General features: G+C 37.9%; 1 protein-coding gene across 1 annotated transcript in view; it reads left to right on the top strand.

The window, feature by feature from the left end:
- COL6A6 (collagen type VI alpha 6 chain) overlaps positions 1-20481 on the top strand; it is a 41067-nt gene extending 20586 nt beyond the window's left edge. Inside the window, exons 15-32 of the mRNA XM_032687001.1 lie at positions 270-392; positions 2013-2075; positions 2825-2887; positions 3777-3839; positions 5394-5456; positions 5891-5941; positions 7890-7925; positions 8042-8104; positions 8423-8485; positions 10690-10725; positions 11597-11633; positions 12210-12229; positions 12335-12820; positions 14619-14709; positions 15803-16474; positions 17305-17398; positions 17569-17843; positions 19754-20481. Of these exons, the coding sequence (XP_032542892.1) occupies positions 270-392; positions 2013-2075; positions 2825-2887; positions 3777-3839; positions 5394-5456; positions 5891-5941; positions 7890-7925; positions 8042-8104; positions 8423-8485; positions 10690-10725; positions 11597-11633; positions 12210-12229; positions 12335-12820; positions 14619-14709; positions 15803-16474; positions 17305-17398; positions 17569-17843; positions 19754-19926 (2472 nt within the window). The 3' untranslated portion in view covers positions 19927-20481. The remainder of the gene's footprint in view (positions 1-269; positions 393-2012; positions 2076-2824; positions 2888-3776; positions 3840-5393; positions 5457-5890; positions 5942-7889; positions 7926-8041; positions 8105-8422; positions 8486-10689; positions 10726-11596; positions 11634-12209; positions 12230-12334; positions 12821-14618; positions 14710-15802; positions 16475-17304; positions 17399-17568; positions 17844-19753) is intronic.
- Positions 20482-20756: the final 275 nt, after the last annotated feature.

Below are 20756 nucleotides of genomic sequence, written 5' to 3'. Positions count from 1 at the left end.
CTACAGGGATCAGAGTAACTTGAAAGAATATGAGCATTTTATAGTTCCTGTTTCCTATTTCTATCTCAGAAATTATTTATAGGGTTTATGAAGACATTTTAGATTAAAATATTGAAGAATATTCATCAAACCTGCCTCTTAATTATTCCAATTCTTGCCTAAACACTCAGAAATCCATTTCTTAGGTAATTATGAAACTTCGTGCACTTTCTCCCCCCCTTTTGATTGCTGCTTAACTCTAAAAATATTTGTTTGTGTTTTTCTGTCAGGTACCAGCAGAAAAAAATAGTCCAAGTAACAGGATTACTGAGGGTAACAGGACAAAACTGGAGTCTCTGAAAATGGAATTGTGCCTTGTTGTTGTTGCACTAAAGCACAAGAATGCTGATGAGGTTAGAAAATAAAATGTTCAGCTTGTTTAGTAAAATCACAGAGTGCAGAATTCATTGAACCTTTAGAGCCAACCCTCGTCATCTCCCTGGGAGCCCCCTCACCCAGTGATGAGGCCACCCTTTTGTGATGTGGTGCCGAACAAGAGAAATGACTGAACCTCACAGCAACAAGAAACCGCCAAACTGTTTTCATTTAAGTACCTGATGATCAGCTTTGACTTCTAAAAGTATAACAAAAACCACATTTGTATGGGTAGGTAGGCATTGAAAAGCTAGGCACCAACTCATAGTTAGAACACAGCTTCTGTAAATATCCTTCATTGAAGAGGTGTAAAAGATGAATGGCAGAGAGAATTGCACACTTCTGTCTTCCACGTCTCCCTGAGAAACTAGAAGGAACAGTAGACCCTGCAATATGACAGTGGCATCCATAAGAGTGGTATTTGTCACAGACAAGAAGAACATGCTGTCTGTGTGCTGAAAACAACAAAATATTGAAGATAGAAGGGAGAATAAACTAAAGGAAGGTATGAAAGAGTGGAAAAGTTGGGGGGAAGAAAACAGAACGAGCACTTTTCTGGGTTTGATTCAAAGTAAATTTAAGTAGGTGAAAACTTTCTATTTGTTTTGGATTCTAGTAGAGTATGTCTAAGAAATGTATCCATCTTCATTAGAGTCAAAACAATTTTTGTGGAAATCTTTTCCTATTTAATTTTTTTACATCTGGCAATAACGTATACTTACTGATGTTCTGTTTTACATTATGGTTACTCTGGCTATAAATTAATTTTGTTCTTTGTTTTTTGCTTTTTCTTTTTTTTTCCCCTGTTGTTATCTTTCATTTCATTCATGGGATGGAGAAAGGAAGTTCAGCCTTTTAAATGCAGTTTTACTCAGGAGATTCTTTCCAGAACCATCTGGTTCCCAAGAATCTTCAGACATATATTTATGATTTCTTCAGTGAAAGGGGATCTGCAAGGCCTGGAATATCTTGGTGCTAGTTGTCACCATTTTACTCAATCCAGCAGAGAGTGAATATTTCTTATGGATGTCAGCTAAACTGACTCATCCTCAGATGGCAGGTTTATATGGAGATGGGAGCTGAAAAAGTTTTTTATCCATGATGTGGTATTTGACTTGCCTCACTGAATAACCAAGGTGAAAGATGTGGAGTATAAAAACCTCTAATTCTAGTACAATAATGAAGTTGTGGTTTCCCCTCAGAGTCGTTCTTCGTGGGTAAGGGGGAAGAGGACCTGCCCTTGTGGTCCTGGCTTTATAACTTCTCATGGTTTTTACAGGGGACAAGGGTAATACAGGAGTAGTGCTGAGACCTGGTGTAAAATGTATTCAGGAAAATACAAAGCAAATAGAACTGACCTCTTGTACTGCAACTTTTATAATCATCACACACCCTAAACAACAAGAAAAAAAGCTACTGAAGTCTTTTACTTCTACTTTCTTCAACAGGAATCTGAAGCTGCTTGAAAGCTGTTTGGGAGCATTGAAAAACATTCTATCAACTATGTACAGATATGAAATTATTATCTTTTGATGTACAGATGACAGGTGCTAATTTGTTTGGGTTTGTTGTTGTTTTCTTGGGTTTTGTTCTGGCAGGGTGAGCAAGGAGATCTGGGAGAAGCAGGTTACCTGGGCGAGACTGGAATTCCAGGCCCACAGGTAACTAATACAACTTCTGTTTTTATTTTAGCTGTGAAGAAGATGAATTGTCAGTCTTGATATTTTGTTTTTCTTTTGGAAAACTTGGTTAACTTCAACTTATGAATCTTATGAGTAAGAAATCTTCCTTGGCAAATTTCTTCTGTAACCCTGAAGAATTAAATGTGGCAAGTTATGTGGATGCAGCTTCTAGTGAAATTAAAAGAAGAAAATGAATAGCAAAATTAAGTAATTTAGCCAACACATCTACAACTTAAAGGATATTATCAAGCATATAGCTTCAAAATTAATTCATTAGAAATTGTATAAAATCTGTTGCATTGACAAAACCAACGTGAAAAGCTTTGTGTGTTAAAAATTTGCTAGGTGGAGTAATTTTGAAGAGAATTTTCATGGTAGACTGTTTATAGTAGCTTCCAGTTTTAAGATGCTCTTAGATCCTCTAAAGATGCTTTTAACTTTATGTTTTAGGATCTGGAGAAAGTGTGCCTAGTTCATAGTGGGCTGCTTATGGCTCCCTTGATATCTTAGACACCTCAGTGAATCTCTGAATCAGACTGTTGGGCAGTGACCATCTCAGCTGCTTCACACAGGAAAATCCCGACAACCAGACAGCCAGAAGTTTCACCTGTACATTAAGGCTCACAAAACAGGCACTTGTATTCTGATCATTGCAGGAATCTGATCTTCATTGAAAGACTGTCAACAGTCTTGAACTGACTTTTTTTTCAATGGCTTTTTTACATCAGGGCCCAACAGGACCACAAGGGACCAGAGGACCTCCAGGACCACAAGGCATGCCAGGCCCTCTGGTTAGCTTTAAATAATATATTCCTACTGTACACATTAGGGCTTTTCATTCTCAGTGTTGATATTATTCTTATAAAGAGTTTTTAAAAAGCTTATAGAAAGTAGAAACTGAGGGGTTTTTGATGTAAATGATCTTTTGTAACCGATTTGCAGCTTCATATGATAAAATAACAGCCTTGAAAATAAGTTTAGGTGGGTGAATAGGAAGTGAATGTCAGTGTTACTAAGCTTTTGCATAATTGTACTGAGGAACCTTATCTTTAGATTCTACTCTCAGTTATCTAGTATGAGGACTAAGAGCATGGCTTGCAGCATGTTTAAATACAGATGTACAGTGGTGTAGTTGAGGTCAAAGTTATATGATGATCAGTAGTTTCACTATGGCCTGTGAGATTTACTGCTGAAGTATGATCAGGTTGTAACATTTGAGCACTGTCTCCTGATCTCCTCTCCTGTGTGATGCTCTTGATTTTGGAGGTTCTTGTTCTGGAATTACATCAGTGTAAATGAGGACTGGAATGTCCTACACTGTCAGCCTTGGTCATCTGCTTCAGTCAAGTAATAATGTTCATGATTATACACCCAATTATATGTGTGCATTCATGGTTTTGTGCACATGTGCATGTATAGACTAGGTATCTATGTAGGCAGAAACCAACATTTATTTCATACTTAAAAGCATTTTGAGGTTTATACAGCAGTTGTACAGAAGACAGGAAAGAAATGGAACGATAGCTTGACCAGTTACTCTTGCTGTGGTCCTTGAAATCTTGTAAATGCACTATTATTTATACTGACTCTGTAGTAATTTCAAGTGGGAATTAAACCTTGAGTGCAGTGAGCCCTCAATTTCTTCACTGTACACCTTTTAACTGATACTTCTTATTACAGGGTAGTCTGGGACCCCCAGGTTCACCTGGCTCTGTTGGAAAGTTAGGTGCAAGAGGAGCAAAGGTAAAGATTTTTAAGGTATCTAATTGCAGCAATCTAACAGTATCAGTCATTCAAGAATCTGACCGAAGAAGTATGTTCTAACACTGTTAGTCCTATGAAACATGCGTAGAATATTAAGATCTATAGACATTTTTAGACTACATGGGAAGACAAGTGATATGTTCAAGGTAATCTTACAGGTGTCAGAGAGATAATAAGAAGTTTTTAGTTTTACCATGACCACTAGTGTAATTGCTGTTGTGGTAGTGGTTCTCAGTGGGGCCTGGTTTCTCACAAAATGCAAGAGTGCTGACCTGACCCTGAAGCTCATTTTAGGATTCCTAGAATCTGTCCAATCCGTTGAAAATACATTCCAGTTAATTACAGAATATCACAAGTTGGGAGGGACTGATGAGGATCATCAGGTCCAATTCCCCGCTCCTCACAGAGTGAGTAAACTGTGTGACAAAGTGCATCATCTAGACACTTCTTGAACTCTGACAGGCTTGGTTCCATGACCACTTCCCTGAGAAACCTGTTCCAGTGACCAACCACCCTCTTTGTGAAGAACTTATTCCTAATGTCTGATCTGACCTTACCAGTTCAAAAAAAGTGTAGTTGCTTATTTTCACCTTGTTTTTCTAAAAATTCCTAACAGATCCAAGGAACCTTGACTATTACGATGTCTATCATAGAGGAATGAGTATGTTGAGAACAATTAAATCAACATGAAATTTAACAGAAAGACTTATGCCAATAGATGGTCTACATTACAGTTCATTTATAATAAATGTTATCCCTTACTTTCCTTTCATTTATGTTAATACGGGAGACTAACTTTATTCAATAAAAATAACTCAGTTGTTGTTGAATCTTTGAATGTAAAAGTCGTAAGTCATACCAGTTAGCTAAGCCTCTCAGTCTCTTTGAAGGTTTGTTACATTCAGTGACAGAGAGGTATCAGGAGGTCGAAGTCTTACTATAAAAATAGTCACTATGTGAAAACATGCAGTGGAACAGTGACAAAAATTGGAAGAATACTTAGGAATTTTCATCATACCTTCTATTTTCTGTGTCTGATTTTGTGCTGTTTAATACTGGGGTCCTTGTTAGAAGAAAGTTCGATTGGAAAGCAGAAACAAAAAAGGAACTGAAGAAAAGAAATGCTGTGAGTGTATTAAGAGCTCACTGCAGACTGCCTGCCTGAGAAATATCATCTGCCATCAGCAGGTGGTTCAGGCTGGTAGAATTCGAGCATATATCCTGCTAGTACTATATTATAAACTTTTCCAAACCCCACTTTTTTCACTGATAAATAATACTGTATAACGATGGAAGTTTTATTGAATAAAGGCCTTTGGAGTTTAGCTGCATGAATACTCAGCATATTCTGATTTGCCTAGTCCTTTCCAGTTCCACCATAAGGAACATTCCATGACACATGGTCTGTAGCAGAATGCTTTTGCCCAGCATCAACTAGTCTATAAAATGTGTAGGTACACTTCAGTCTAACAGACAACTTCACATTCTCCTGAATGAGTCCAACTAACAGTTTCCGTGTTTCAATCATAACAGGGTGAGCCTGGTGACCCTGGAGAGAAGGGCCCAGTCGGACCACCTGGACAGAGAGGCATGCCTGTGAGTCTTTCTCCCCTAATTCAGAGCCCCTGTAGTTTAATACCAATCCAGCTGAAATACTACAGTTCATTCCTTTCTATTTTCTCTGATATGATTAAAATTATTTCACATTTGGTTCCCAATTTCCTTATGGACATCAGATTCCTTGTGGGCTAGAGAGAATATCTTTCACATCAATTTCTCTAGAGGAAAGAATATGCTAAAGGTAGGGCACACAAGGAAAGAAAGTGTGGCCTTAATCCTTATTTTCTTTCTATGGCTTTTACCACCATTTGCTGCTGGTTTTAGATCGTATAGTGAGAGCTTGCCCTAATTCATTAATCTTAACAGCCTGAGCACCTCACTGTAATGGGACATCTTTATTTCAAAGTCAAACTGGACATAAATCTAATCCTCTATTAAAATATAACTCATGCTATGTTCAACCTATGCAGGGCATGGATGGCAGAGATGCCTATGGTCCTGAAGGAAGCAAAGGAGCAAAGGTGAGTGCTTCAAGTCAGAATGTCTCTCTCTCAGTCTTCTGCAGTATCAAATGGAACATCCATATTATATTAAAAAGGAATGTAAGACATGGCCACAGTAAGGGATTCAGGATTCCCAGAGTCCTTGTGAGAAATTCTTCAATAAGATATTCTTTTGAGGACCCCTCTCTTACTCTTTCCCTTGATGGGTGTATATGGATATGAAGGATTGTACTTCTTGGAGTACGCAGTGCTTTCTGCCCACTTCAGTCTGCTTGACTAACCACTCTTCTTGGCAAATATTGGTAGTCCAGCCACGTGGGGCTCTTCTCATTTTTCTTCTTTCAGTGGAGGGATTCCTTGCCTACCAAGGAATACTGAGACAGTAAGGATATTGTTTTAATGTGAAATATTCTTCCTTATGCTCCTACGGTCAGCAATAAGATCTGGGGATCAACCTCTGAATTGCTAAGAAACTCTTATCATTCTCTTCACAGTGCTGAATAAAAAAAAGCAATAATTTCTCACTTCTTTAAAACCATAAAAGAATCCAGCTAAAATAAAAAGTATACAGAAATGAAGAGAGCAAAATCATGGCACCAGTGGCACCAATGGGTCAGTCTGGGAGCAGAGGGGTCAGGATGCTGGAAAAAGCTGCAGTCCTCCTTTCAAGGAATTCGTGTAGTGTTGCAATACGAGTCCTTTCTTGCTGCTTGTAAAATGGAAGTGGATCTCTGATAGGCCTGTCTCTCACTGTTCCTTTTTGTGGGAGAAGCAGGGTGTTGTAGGAACCTGCAGAAAAGATATGAAAGGCTTCCTGGGAGCCTCTCCAGCTGATGAGCTCCTTTTGCTAAAATGGCTCTTGGTGCTTCTTATTTTCCAATATCTTTTCTCTCCTTCTTAACTCCAACAATTCCTTTTCATAGGAGAGTTTCGTAGGTTATGCATACATTGTATACAAGACTAAATCTTTTAATCTCTTGGAATCTCCCACTTGTTCACTTCAGGGAACATCCTCCATGTTAGAAGAACGGAGGAAAAAAGTTTCTCCTAAATTCTTCTTGTCATTATTCGCTGTTTTAAAGGATTAACTTAAAGCCTTTCTTATACACTGATGTCTTCCCAGGGTTTGGCAGGGCCTGGATTAAAGCAATTAATAAAAATAACCCAGAACCAATTTACTCCAGAATAGTGATTCAGAAAGAATGATTTTCCCCTGATAGCTAAGAGAATAACCTTTAGTATAAATTTTACTTAAGGTTGCTATTAAGGTTCACAGTCACATTACGCTCTCTTACATGAAATAGGGGGTGTATGTGCATGTAATTTGCTGAAAATTGTTGGATAAAGTCATATGACATTTTACAATCATGTCCACTTCCATGGGAGGGAACTCTTAAAACAATGGCATACGTAAGTAGTGTGAATTCTGATGTTAAGGAAAGAGATACTTCGCTTCTGATTGGTTTATGCGAGAGTTTCCATATTTCTCGTATACGAGCAAAGAACACACCAGAAACTGAAGTAACTGAAAACAATTAATGAATTGACTTCTGATATGCCAACAAAATATCATGGAATCATTGTTTAGTATGGAGGGTACAACATTTTGAAACTACATTCAAACACTGAGTTCTGAATGTTACCGTTTACTCATAGTCATTATACGTGAATTCCACTGTATATTACTAGGATGCATAAATAAGTTTTGATAAGACACGTATTTGAGAAACTGAGAATGCTTGAAAATCCAGAAACTGCTGGAAATTTTTAAAATGCTCTTCCTTTAGATGAGCAAAGTGTTCATATGAAATGGTGTCATTTGAGACCAGAGTAGTAGCCACGGTTACTTGAATGGGCTGGAATGCTAAGAATAATTTTTAAATTGTTTTTGGTTTAAAGGCGTCAAACACTAAGCAGATCATAAAGTTCTAGATTCTTGTGAAGTCTTTGTCCTTTCTTTTTGTAGGGAGAATCTGGATTCATAGGATATCCTGGCCCAGAGGTATGATTAAATGGCATATTTCCTTTCCTTATGTCTTGTTTTTGCATTTTTCTATTTGGAAGTTTTCTATCTGTCTTCTCCTTTCCTATAAAGTTCTGAATTTCATTGATTTTCAGGGAGAAGATGGAGACCCAGGCATTCCAGGAGCTGAAGGACCCAAAGGAACTAGGGGTAGAAGAGTAAGAATGACAAATTTGCTAACTCTGTGAAGAGTTCTATAAATAAAGCCCTTATGTCCTAGGTGTTTTCTCACCAAAAAAAAAAGTTAAATTGGTTCCCACCCTGATCTTTTATTGCCGTATCTTGTGCAACAGGTCTTGAGAGAATGCAGGTCGGAGTCTTCAGAGATGCTGGTTGCTAATAATTCTTAATAGTGGTAATCTATGTAAATGCAGGATCCAACTCACAATGTGGTTATTGAGGTGTTTTTTCCCCTTATGAAATTTGACACCTATGTGTGCAATTATAAAGAATGAAACTTGTATTCCTATTTTTAGGGTAATGCTGGCACACCAGGTTCCCTGGGAGATCCAGGAGATCAAGGGCCATCAGGACCTATGGTAACGTATTTTTATTTTTAAAAAAATCACTCTTAGATTGATCTTAGACTTACTATTAGAATAACAGAATATTTAATTATGTTTCATATGCTTAGTTGCCTGGAGGTTGTATAGAGTTATGTCTTGCCTGTGGATATGTGTGTACAGGAGCACCTGCTGTTGAAATGGAACTGCAGCAAATAGTGCAGGACAGAATTTCTTCCACAGTATTTGGTATTGTCTTTAAGCTGGGTAAATATCTAATTAAATAAGCAGAGAGTACTAAAATATAGAACTGGATTGATCTGCTGAAAGCCAATGTATTTTTTTCATTTCAAAAGAAAAGCCATTTAAAATCAGACTTGCAGTTAAAGGCATGCACTTGAAGCTTATATTGATTGTAGCATGTTAATCCTTATGTACAAGTAGATGTCCTGATGTACTTTTCCAGTGTCTGTGTTCTGCATTTTGTACAACAAAATGTTTTATTCTATGTCTAAGCAGATGAAAGGATTGTGTATTTCAATAGGATTTAGGACTAACCTTGTAGGTAGCTAGGAAAATCCCTGTATGTGTCTACCTTTATCCTGCAGCAATGCTGAAAATCAGCTCCATAGTGACCAGAAACAATCTCTACTGTTACTGATTTTCATGTTAAACTTTCTTAGGCCTACTCTTAGTTTAAATGTGGAACATTATTGGTAGCAGTATCTTTACCTGTAAAACATGGCCCATGGGATGTGTCAGCTTAGAAAACTTTTTTTCCTTCTCATTACACTGTGCTGGTCAATGAATGTACCCGTCCCACTTTATTTTATGATGCTGGACACAAGAATGGCTAAGAATGCATTGCCTTCCCAGCTGCTTGGCCACTCACATGTTACAGGTAGACTAATCTTGTGAGCTGATGAGCCACAGCCGTTGGCCTTGCCAGTCCATGGTCCAAGAAGTCTTCAGAGGGATTTCAAGCTCAAGATCTCCTCCTCAAATGTAGAAATGAGAGTAGAGCTTGGGATATATGGGCTTGGTGGGATTATTACAGTAGCTGTGCATTAGTGAAATGAGAAAGTGGGAAGTCTGTGGGAAGTGGAAGTGATAGGGAATGCAGGAAGAGGCACAGGTAGTAGGCAGGGACAGCCAAAACGGGCCTGTCTTACCCATCCTTCCTTCTTGGTGACATGATTGTATGTGTCGAGTCTGCACAGCTCAGTCACCACCACTGAGCTGCTGCAAGTAGCATTAGGGCTCAGACAATTCACAGTTAACTCTTGCTGAACAGTACCAAAGAAGAACATTGACCTACTGGGAAACATGAGAAGAAAAAAGCGTGGAATGGCTGCGATGGTGCTAGCAGCAAGACAGCAGGGGAGGTGAAGAGCATAGCTCAGGCATAAGATGGAGGAATGGAAGATTAATTGGAAGGGGAAGGAACAAATAAGGAGATGGGGTTGTAATCTGGGGATGTAAAGAAGTATATAATTTCTGTGAACTGAAGTGTTATGGTAGAGAGAGGGTAAGGTAAAAGCTGTGGGATGTGGAGTTGAAATTTTTCTGGTGTATCTCACTGCAGCTTCCTGCAAGTAAGTGAGAATTTTCAGTAGTATTCCTACACATCTGAATGCACACATGATGAGAACTCTTAAGCTCCTTTGAAAAAAAAAAATTCCTTTGCCTCTATTTTATTCCCATTATGAAGATTAAAAAATACTTTAATTTTGAAAAAAGGTGCTTGAGGTGCTAGCATTTTTCCACAGCTCCCAAGGAGAAGGATGCAGAGTAGGTTGAGCTGTCATGATGTGTGTGTGTTCTGCAGGGTCTTTTGAGGTAGAACTGTAGGGATTTTACCCTGCAAGAGTAGAGGGCAAGCTTGTCACACATCGGGTGTTGGAAAGTACAGAAAGTCCAAATAACTGAACATAGCGCAGCAACTGCTGTTTATAAAGGAAATCCAGTTCTGAACTATGCTGGTTCTCAAGGGCAACAAGTATTGAACATTTTAAAACCATTAATGAAAATGGACTGAGAAATAAGTCTGAGAAGTGGTTTGTAACTCTGGAATGGGTCCACAAAAATCTATGCTGGGAACTGATGTCTCCTCATATTTCAAATTCATAAGTGCTTGTTGGGAAACACTATATGCCTGCATTTTCTTTGGGCTACAGAGTACTAGATGGAAATACAGTATCAGGGTCTGACTTTTTGGACCTGTGTTTATTTTGTTTCAGGGTGCCAAGGGACAAATGGGCACCATTTTAATGGAAGTAAGTAACAACCTTACAGCTAACCGTACACTGCATGGAATTATCTGTTTTAGTCTTCCATTTATAAGCACTTACAGCAGTGCACACAATTAGCTGTTATAAAACAATATCCTTTTCATGTTCTTGTCAGAGTGCAGTGGGTTCATCTGTTCTGCAAACGATCAAGGAATGAGAAACAATTATGCCTGTGGATTAACACCATGTCCAAAGTTTTACAAATCGTTGGACCATTAATATTCATTTACCTGTTTCTTTACTCACATCAGCTTACACACTAGCTCACGTTTAGGGGTACTTTTTCCCCTCTTGTAAAGGAAGGCATTTCTTCAGCAACAGTTATTTTCACTGGGAATAGAAGTACAGGATTTCTTCAGAATCGTAATCCCATATAAAATGAGCACTTCTGAGCAAAGGTTCCATCTAACCCTTGTATGGATGACTGCCTACAGGCAATACTATTGCAGGTGTGTTCTGGGTCCAGAGGAGGTCTTCTCCCCCTTCATGGACCTCTCTTCCTATGTGAGTCGCTATCGAAATGTCCATTCTTTTATGGAAGTGCCATTGAGTGGTGACATCCTAGATCAGTTTATTAGCACAAAATAAAGAATGGATAAATGGTTTCTTGGTACTCCAGAACATCATAAATGCCAACAGAACAGGTCTAGAAAAATATGCCTAGTTTCTGCAGCAAGCGAGAGTGTCCCTGTACTATTTGAAATAAAGAGGAACTGGATTGTGTGAATCTGGATTTACTGTAATGAGAGTTAGTTCAGGAACTGGGATATGACCTTCAGCTCAAACACCAGCAAGATTCCCAATCTGGGATGGTCTGGGATTTGCCATTAATTCCTTTTTTATTTTGAACCTGCAGCCTTGTGAACTTGTGAATTTTACAAGAAAAAACTGCCGTAAGTAGGGAGCATCTTATTTTACCTCTGATTTTACATCTTATTTTACCTAAGAAGTCACTCTTCTTAAATGGAATAGCCTCCACTGGAAACCCTGTAAACTGATAGTTTGTATCTGGATTCCGTTTGACTGGTAGTTGTTAATTGTGAGGGGTTTTCAGCAGGTGTATGAAGCAGACTTGCTCTTTTTGCTCCTTTTCTAATCTGTTAATTACAAAACCCGTAACAAATATCTCTTTATCTCATTAAAGATTAAAATAATTATTTGGCATTGTGCCAACACCCTTTGGGGAGTTCTCTGAGAGAAGGCAATACTGTCCTCCAAATTAGGTGTGTTCGTTCCCTTCAGACATATGTGCGCAGCAGAACCCAGAACAATTTTTTTGCTTCTCATCCAGTAAAAGTGCACTATTTTGAGTATTTGATTATGGAAGAAGAGTGTTGTCTTGCACTGGCAGGTTCTATCAGTTGTCTGAGCTTTGAATCAGGCTTTTTATTGAAAGCAAGTGAATATGTCACTGTATTAATGAATATGAGCCCAAAATCATTTATTTGCTCTCCCTCTCTTCCTTGCAGCTTGCTCATCAGGTAAGTCCATCTGGCCTCTGCATATCCATTCTTTTATAGACTTGAAGAAAAAACTAACAATGCTTGAGTTGTGGAAAGGTTCTCACATAAATTTTCTGCTTCAATATACAGACACATGTCCAGCTTACCCAACTGAAGTGGTGTTTGCCTTCGATATGTCTGATGATGTTACACCAGCTGCATTTGAAAGGATGAGAAACATTGTCATGTTGTTGCTGAGGACCATTAGGATCAGTGAAAGCAATTGCCCAACAGGCGCTCGTGTCTCCATTGTTTCTTTCAACACCAATATGCGCTATCTCATCCGATTCTCAGAATTCCAAAAAAGCAACTTGCTGCAACAAGCAGTCCAGAGAATACCTCTGGAGAGATCCACTGGAAAGCGAAATATTGGGGCAGCCATGAGATTTGTTGCAAGAAATGTCTTCAAACGTGTTCGTCATGGCATCCTCACAAGAAAAGTAGCCCTATTTTTTGCCAATGGTCCATCGCAGGATGATGTTGCCATCAGCACAGCTGTGCTTGAGTTGAGTGCCTTGGATATCACTCCAGTGGTTATTGCCTTCAGCGAAGTGCCAAATGTCAGACGTGCCTTCTCAGTAAGTAGATAGATGATAGAAAATTGAGTCACCCATTTGCTCAGTGTCTGCTATTGTTTGAGTAAATCCTGCTCTCAGTCCAGTAAGTTCTAGGAACTGTCTAATCCTTTAGTAGAAAGAGGTACATTAAAGAATATTACTTCAACGAAGAAACGGTGATTCACTTGACCATAATGATCATCATCTGACCTCTTTCTGCACATGAATTATTAATGGCTTGTGCTTTTAGGCCAAATCACAGAATTTCCATAACATTGTGTTAATTTCACTTAGTTACCTTTGCCATTACTCTTCTGAAGATGTGACATGTACTGACCATTTAACTAAGAAACTGTGGCCCTAGTTTCTAGAAAAAGTAATAGAAGTCTTCAAGTACACCATGTTTTTTTCAAAGGAAAATGAAATTAAGCAAAACCACTTTTGATATCTGTATTGCCATTCACTCAGGAGAAAATTATGAAATTTTGTTTTATGACTTCATATAAAAGATAGTAAACGAAAATAAACAGTCCATTTTACAAGGTAGCAGAGGAAACAATTCTAAATTTATTTAAGATTTCATAACATAGATTCCACGGTCTCCATCTTTCCAATTTGTTTTGGTATTGTCTGTTCTCAGTTTGAACTTTTTCAAAATAAAATTCTTTCGAGCTGCTGTTTCTTCGTAATTGTCCTTCCAAAAGGAAACATGTTCACTTACACATGACAAAAGGTGCAAAACTTGGAGTCTGTTCTGATCTAGTAGCCATTTAATCTTCTTATTATATTTATTCTCATGCAGCCTCATATCTGTTAGTCAATTCATGTATTTTTCTGGCTGGATGTTAATTTAGCAGAATGAAATAATTCTGCTAACATATGAGAAGGAAGCTTATAGTTTGTTGACTGGGTTGTTCCACAGCATAAACAGGAGCAAGCATCAGTATTTTGTTTACTTAGTATAAGCAGGTTACAAATCTGAATCCGTGTGATGATGTCTGGTATTTACAAAAGTGCCAACTATCCATAAATCAGTCTTCAGAGCAGAAAAGTTTAAAAGAGCTGCTTAGCAGGGGGAAAGGTAAAAAATTCATGGCAGCAGCTCTCCTTTATGTTTACAATGATGGGAAGGCAACCAACCTCACCACCACCCCTGAGTAAATCCAACCTCCCTTTTTCTTTCAGATGGACTTCTACCCTTGCAGTTGAGAGATGGTTTAATCTTTATGATCCTGCCAGCCTGTAGCCACAGATACTTAGTGCCTTTGGTTACTTTGTTTTAGGAGTTTCAGTTTAGAGATCATTCAAACCTTGCCAATTCTAATTCCTTTGAAGAGTTCAATCTATAACATTCTTGACAGACATTAATCAGAATTTAATTGTATAGTTTAAGCTAAAGTTTAATGCAAAGAAGTAATTATTTCTTTACTCATCATTATAGTATAATGTACAGCCATTTTTATTAATCTTAGTCCACAAGGAAATGCATTTTCCCTTGAATCACATTTGGATGGGGTTGGGTGGTCAGTGAAATTATAGGTTGTTGTTGGAGCTTCTTCAGAGTTCCTCAAGCATTTCTGTGGTCAGATCTTACTGGGGAAGATTGTCTTTCTTCAGCTGATCACAGGCAACACATACGTTGTTCTAATGCTAAAATCTTCTCTCCCAAGAAAACATCTTCACTCTTTATCCTGGATATAAGAGATCCTACCCTTTTCTCTGTAGAAAAATACACCCTATTAAGAAAAGAAAAAAGAAAAACTGTAATATATTTTACCTGTCTTTTAAATGTTACTTTTGTGTCTGCTTTAAAACATAGATTGATGACACTAGAAGATTTCGATTATTTGTTTGGGAAAGACAACAGGATGAAAATTTGGAGGGCATCACATATTGTACACTTTGCTTTGGTAAGACATTTTACAAATTCCATCTGTTATAATGGTCTATTTAGCCTTTCAATAACACATTCTATCGTATTTATTTTGCAGTGTGGTGTTGGGGAATTTTTATGGTACACCTTTAAACGTGTTTGTGCTTAAATATAAAAGAAAAATATGAATAAACAATGCGCTGGGCAGAATCCTACTGCCATAAATGGTTCTACAAGGAGTTTGCAAAAATGTAAGAGCTGATTCGTTATGTATGCTTGCACCAGCACCAATCCCATGAGTGGTTGCATGGAGCAACTCAGCTCAGCTCGGCTGCCCATAGGTGGCCCTGAGTGCTCCCATTCCAGGGTGGCTACAAGACAGTGCTGCAGCTGTTTCTTGTCATCACCAAGAGAAACTTCACTCCCTGACAGGGATTTTTTCTGTATCTGACATTCCTGTTTCCAGCCAACTTAACCCCTTCTGCAAATGGGCCTTCTTGCCCCCTGTGACAGATCATTTCTTGGTTACAGTTATCAGTGCTGAGGAGTTATAATTTTAATTTCCTCTTCGGTGGATGGTAAGAATTAGACTGTCAAAACCACAAAAGCTTTTAATTAGTTTCTGTCTCAGCCATGTGAAATGAATTACTGTGTTTAGCATTTCCTTTTTAACAGAAATGAACTTAAAATAGCATTATGATTCTGGGAAACCAGGCTCATCTGCTGTGGATTCTACACTGTGAGGGGAGGAGATGCTACTAAATGATAATATTTCACAATGTTGAATAGTGATCTGAGATGAAAAATAGGGTTTGTTTCTGTGTCCTTTACAATGTTTAGATTTCAACAGAAGAAAATTTCTCAAGGGAACTCTTATCTATGAAGTTTTACCTTATGAACGTTTTTTTACTCTCATGCCTGAATAATTTCCCATGGTATCTCAAAACCTCCTTCAGCAAGACTCGTCTGCTGTTCGTTACTAGAACAAAAAAGATTTCAAGTTCCCAGATTATTTTTTTAATCAAAATTTAAGAAAAATAAAATAAATGTGTAGGTCTGTGTGAAGTTTTTTCCAAACTCTTACTTTTGTTGTATTGCTAAATAGTTTGCTGTTTGCTCTTCCTCTCTAGATAAATGCAAACCAAGAACCAACTGCGAGGTGCCCATTTTTCCCCCAGTTGTGATGGATATGGATATCACTTACATCATGGACAGCTCTCACAGTGTCAGCAGTGAAGAGTTTCAGAGAGCCAAAGACTTTGTGAACAACATGCTAGATCAGTTTGTTGTTTCCTTACAGCCAAACGAATCATACGGAGGCATCAGAGTGGCACTGGTGCAGCAAGCTCCTAGGGGCTTCCTGCCTGGCAGAAACCAGACACCTGTGGCCTTGGAGTTTGATCTAGTTACATACAGCAGCAAAGATTTGATGAAGAAACACATCCAAGAGTCTGTTCATCAACTGGAAGGACCATCAGCCATTGCTTCTGCTCTACAGTGGACAGTTGAAAATGTATTCTTTAAAGCCCCCAGACAAAGGAAACACAGGGTCATATTTACAATAGTTGGAAGCAAAACAAGCACGTGGGACAGAGAGAGGCTGAAAGAGATTTCACTCGGAGCCAAGTGCCAAGGATTCACTTTGTTCACTCTTGCGCTTGGCAGTGATGTGAGTGACAGTGAGCTGATGGAGCTGCCAAGTTCCCCCACAGAGCAGCACTTACTGACACTGGGCAGGGTTTCGACAGCGGAGATGGTGTACGCTCAGAGGTTTAGCCGGGCATTTCTAAATCTTCTACAGCGTAAGTATCACGCAATGGCATTTGCTTAAGGTACGGAAAGAAAGAGAAATACTGTTTAGAAAAAGGTAGTGAGTATATATGTGCTATCATTCCTAGTCATAACTGCCAGTCTTTCACCTTTAGTTTGCCTCAGATGCTGGACATTAATGGAAGTGCCAGCAATGACGGAACAGCATTATATTCTAGTCTTAAGCAGGTATTTTCCCTGAAGTTTTTATTTAATGTGTGGCTTCGTGAACTCCACTTTCATTAAAGATAGACTATTCTCAGCTAAGAGAACACAGTTCTGATTCCTGATTAGGTCCACATTTCTCCTCAGACCATTGGCAGATCCAGATTTACTGAGCTGTTTATGCTTATTTGGGCTTTGGAACAGGTAAATATTTAGCACATTTTCTCTTTATTGCAGTTATTCCTCCTCTGCAGAGCAGAAAAAGGACTTCTTCACTTTTCAAGTCATATTCATGCAGATTAGCAGATCTTAGGTGCTTTGAAATACAAACAAGAAGATATCAAGAAGGAAATTGTCACTGATTTAAAATCCTGTATGTACTTAGAGACTTGAAAGTTTCTTTGGAGGCTAAATAGGTTATTACAGAGCAAGACAAAAGTATGAAAGGTTGGTTCAGGAGTCATTCTCACCTAGCTAACCTCTATCATAATTTTCATTTTCCTGGACATAGTCCAGTCACTCTGGATATGGTGTGTTAACTTACCGAAAGATGCAAACTTCAGTTCACAACAAAAAACTCACATAGTGCTTTTTACTAAACATACTGGGGTTTGGAGGACTTTAAAACTCAACTGTGGTATCTGGGCTTTCCCCACAGAAGAAATGAACAGTTATCCTTCACCTGAACTTCAAGAAGAGTGTGAAAACTTAGATCGGGGAGACATACAACAGCAAGTGTCTATAACTGAAAGGTTTGGAATTGCCTATTTAGCTCTTTGGGTGTGTATCTCTGAATATAAGATTTTTGCCTTTGTGTCAGTACTTGTATTTAAAGTACCTTTAATAGAAATGGGACCAGGATGCATTTTTCAAGGTCATACTGGTGGTTAAATAATTTTTCTCTTCCCCCTCTTCTTGGAAGGATGCCTTTTCCTGGAATGGCTGAACTTGGTTCCAGCTATGGTTTGGAAGACACTGAAAAAACTGAAAGTAGAGTCATGAAGAGTATTAAAGAGAACACCAAAGAACTTGTATACACAATGCCAGAAATGAGATATGATTATGAGGAGAAGAATGAATATGTCACAGAGGGAGCTGCTGCGGGAGAAAAGCCACAAGAGTGTGGAGAAGCTCAGGAGGAGAACAAGGAAAACTTAGATGCAACAGTAGAAACTAGAACTGCCTGTAATGATTATGGTATGGTTTTAGAATATGAAAATCCTTTTTTAATTCAGTAAAAAAGCTCTAAATTGTAAAGGGCTCAGTTGAATATTTACACACGATGAAGAATTTCCATTAATTACACTTTTCCAAAGCATTTGGTCATCATATGTTTGCATTCAGTCCAAATTTATACAGTAAGAGTCTGTAACTGAAGATTGAACTATACGTGTCATTGTGACTTTAATTTTGATTTGTAACTTTTTGTGATAATATCATAAAAAGTTCTAATCCCCCTTACTAAAACAGATGATCATTTTAAATTCCAAGTTGCACTGTAATTCCTGAGTTACTCCTGCTGATAACTTAGCTCAGCGTGGAGGAACTAAATATATCTCTGATACAGTCTGTTCCTGTAGGAAGAACAGGATCCCTCAGTAGAAGTCTCAAAATATATATTCTTCATGTTTTTAACTTTTATTCCTAATTATGCATTTTTCTTCACAGATTTGACATTTGATACAGGTATGGGAAGCTGATTATGAGATTATTTGTCATCAACATTCTTTTAGCACAGTTGAGTGTTTTTGTTGTTTAAACTACAGTTAAAGAGAATTTATGTGAAAAAAATGAAAAGGTGTCTGCATAGTTTTGGGTGTGGTAGCTCATTGTTGTAGCTGTCATCCCTTTGTTTTTTATCCTTCTCCACTCAAATATGATTCCAGGGTGTCTGGTAGCCACATCCCTCATGAGAGAGTACCAATGCCTTTGCAATACTGTTTTAATATTGGATCTTTAATTAAGAGCTAGTGTACCACTGTGAACGCCACACAACCACAGTGCATGATAGACTTACTCAGCACCATAGGAATTGGTCCTGTTGCCTAACTGCATGAGTACAGTCTTGTTAATCTCTTATTAAACAGTTCATGAACTCTGTGGTCACACAGGAAATCCAGTAATAGGAAGATATATTACTGTTTATACTTTATAAATAAAATATTTCCTTTGAGGAAGTAGTCAGGGTCATTGCACCAATGTAAGAAGTGACCTAGAACACTTAGAGGAGAGGTATGAACTGCCTTTCTCGATCCTGTGTTGTAACTAGTGACCCGACAGTTTACTTCTAAAAACATGTAACCCAGTTCCAGAACTTGTCTTTTGAGAGGTATACTTTGTATTGATCTGTTGCTTGAGATTATTGCTTTTCAGTTGATTAGGAGAAGGTTGTGTCATTTTAAATCTTTAAGCAGGGTAGTTTTATCATGATTTTGCTTTACTTCTCAGTTCTTCCCCTTCAATGTTGTACAGGCACCAATGTCTAGAGCTGCCCTTCTGTCTTCTTTTGAGTAACTCTGAATTTACATTACTGAAAGATGATTAGATCTGTTCTTACGGAATGCCAGATTGCTACAATGTATGCTACTCCTCACCTACTTTGCTAATTTATGCAGTTTAAATTTATATTATTATTGGATTTGGCTAAGAGACTATCATGGATAGTTTAACAACCTATGTGTGTTTGTTTATGAAATATTATTGATGGATACTAGTATAACAAGTTGGAATAAAGAAGAGGGAAATTATTAAAAGGTTTATTTACATAGTTTCTGTGGACCACATATAGTCATTTTACAATCATTTTAATAAAAAGTCTATGTTAGAAGACTAAAAACCTTTTAGCATTCCTTCTATTTATGCCGCTCAAAATCTCATCATTTCAGACATTCTTTCTGGTTAAAGCAATCATAAGAAGAGAGTCTTCAGACCATGCTGACACTGTGGGTTTTTAGATGAATACTTAGTAAATCTTTGTAAAATCTTGAACACTGGCTACTTATTTTGTCTGACAGTTTGCACTGAATGTTAGTTTTCCCTGAATTTAACAGTGCTAAGAAGGGTTGAACTTTCTTTCATTAAATCTGTCTCTTATTTCCCTTTTCCAGATGTATGTGACCTTGTTCAAGATAGTGGAGAATGTCAGAATTACATTTTGAAGTGGTACTACGACAAAGAGCAGAAAATGTGTGGTCAGTTCTGGTATGGGGGCTGTGGAGGCAATAGAAATAGATTTGAAACACAAGAAGAATGTGGATTCTTGTGTATAGAGTCTTCCTAGTGCAGAGACACTTAAGTTACTTTAATTCTTCAGTTAGACTATCAGGGTGATGCGGAAAAGGGATTCAAAGAGAAGGCTTTACACAGCCACTTGGCTCCCATGTTTCAGTTGAAAGACATACTTGATTATAACGTTATTACCTGGTAACTTAATTGTGAAAATTAAAATTTAAGCTATTACTCCATTGATCTCATATAACATGCTGAGTACGGAGAAATTTGTTAGCCAACAATGTATTGTTTAAAAGGCATGAAAGTATTGAATTTTGACTTTCTTCCATAAATACCAAAATGTGCACTTTCCAAATATACTCCATAAAATAAAACAATACCTCAGAGATTTTCCTGAAATAACTTTGGACGCAAGACACTAATGTCAGAATGTTTTGATGTGTTTGCTTACATTTATCCTGTTTATAGAAAATACCAAAAAGCATTTAGATCTCAAATGACAGACTTCCTAGGACTTATTTCACTCTGATTTAAAGGATTTTCTACCACAGAGTCATTCTTGGTTTCTTAATTATTTTTTTCCTGAATAATCCAACATGCGAATAAAATCAATAATTCTGAAATATTATACTTCTGCTCCTAGTTCCTGAAACAGGTATAACTGTATTCTCACTGTGTGGCATCTCATTTGTAAATAAGCATTGGTCCCCTTTCCTTGTTACCCGATGTTAGACAAATGCATTTATTTTAGAACATTAGATTTTCGTGGTTGCTCCTGAGTGGAAGAAAAGATCCTGAGGACATCATCTGATTAAAGATAATAAATACAATGCTGTGCAGGCAGGTGGAACTTATATGAACTTTCACACTCCGTTGACT

The sequence above is a fragment of the Chiroxiphia lanceolata genome, chromosome 1 (assembly GCF_009829145.1).
Source record: "Chiroxiphia lanceolata isolate bChiLan1 chromosome 1, bChiLan1.pri, whole genome shotgun sequence".
In the NCBI taxonomy this organism is placed as follows: domain Eukaryota; kingdom Metazoa; phylum Chordata; class Aves; order Passeriformes; family Pipridae; genus Chiroxiphia; species Chiroxiphia lanceolata.
This window is presented reverse-complemented; position numbering and strand designations above follow the sequence as displayed.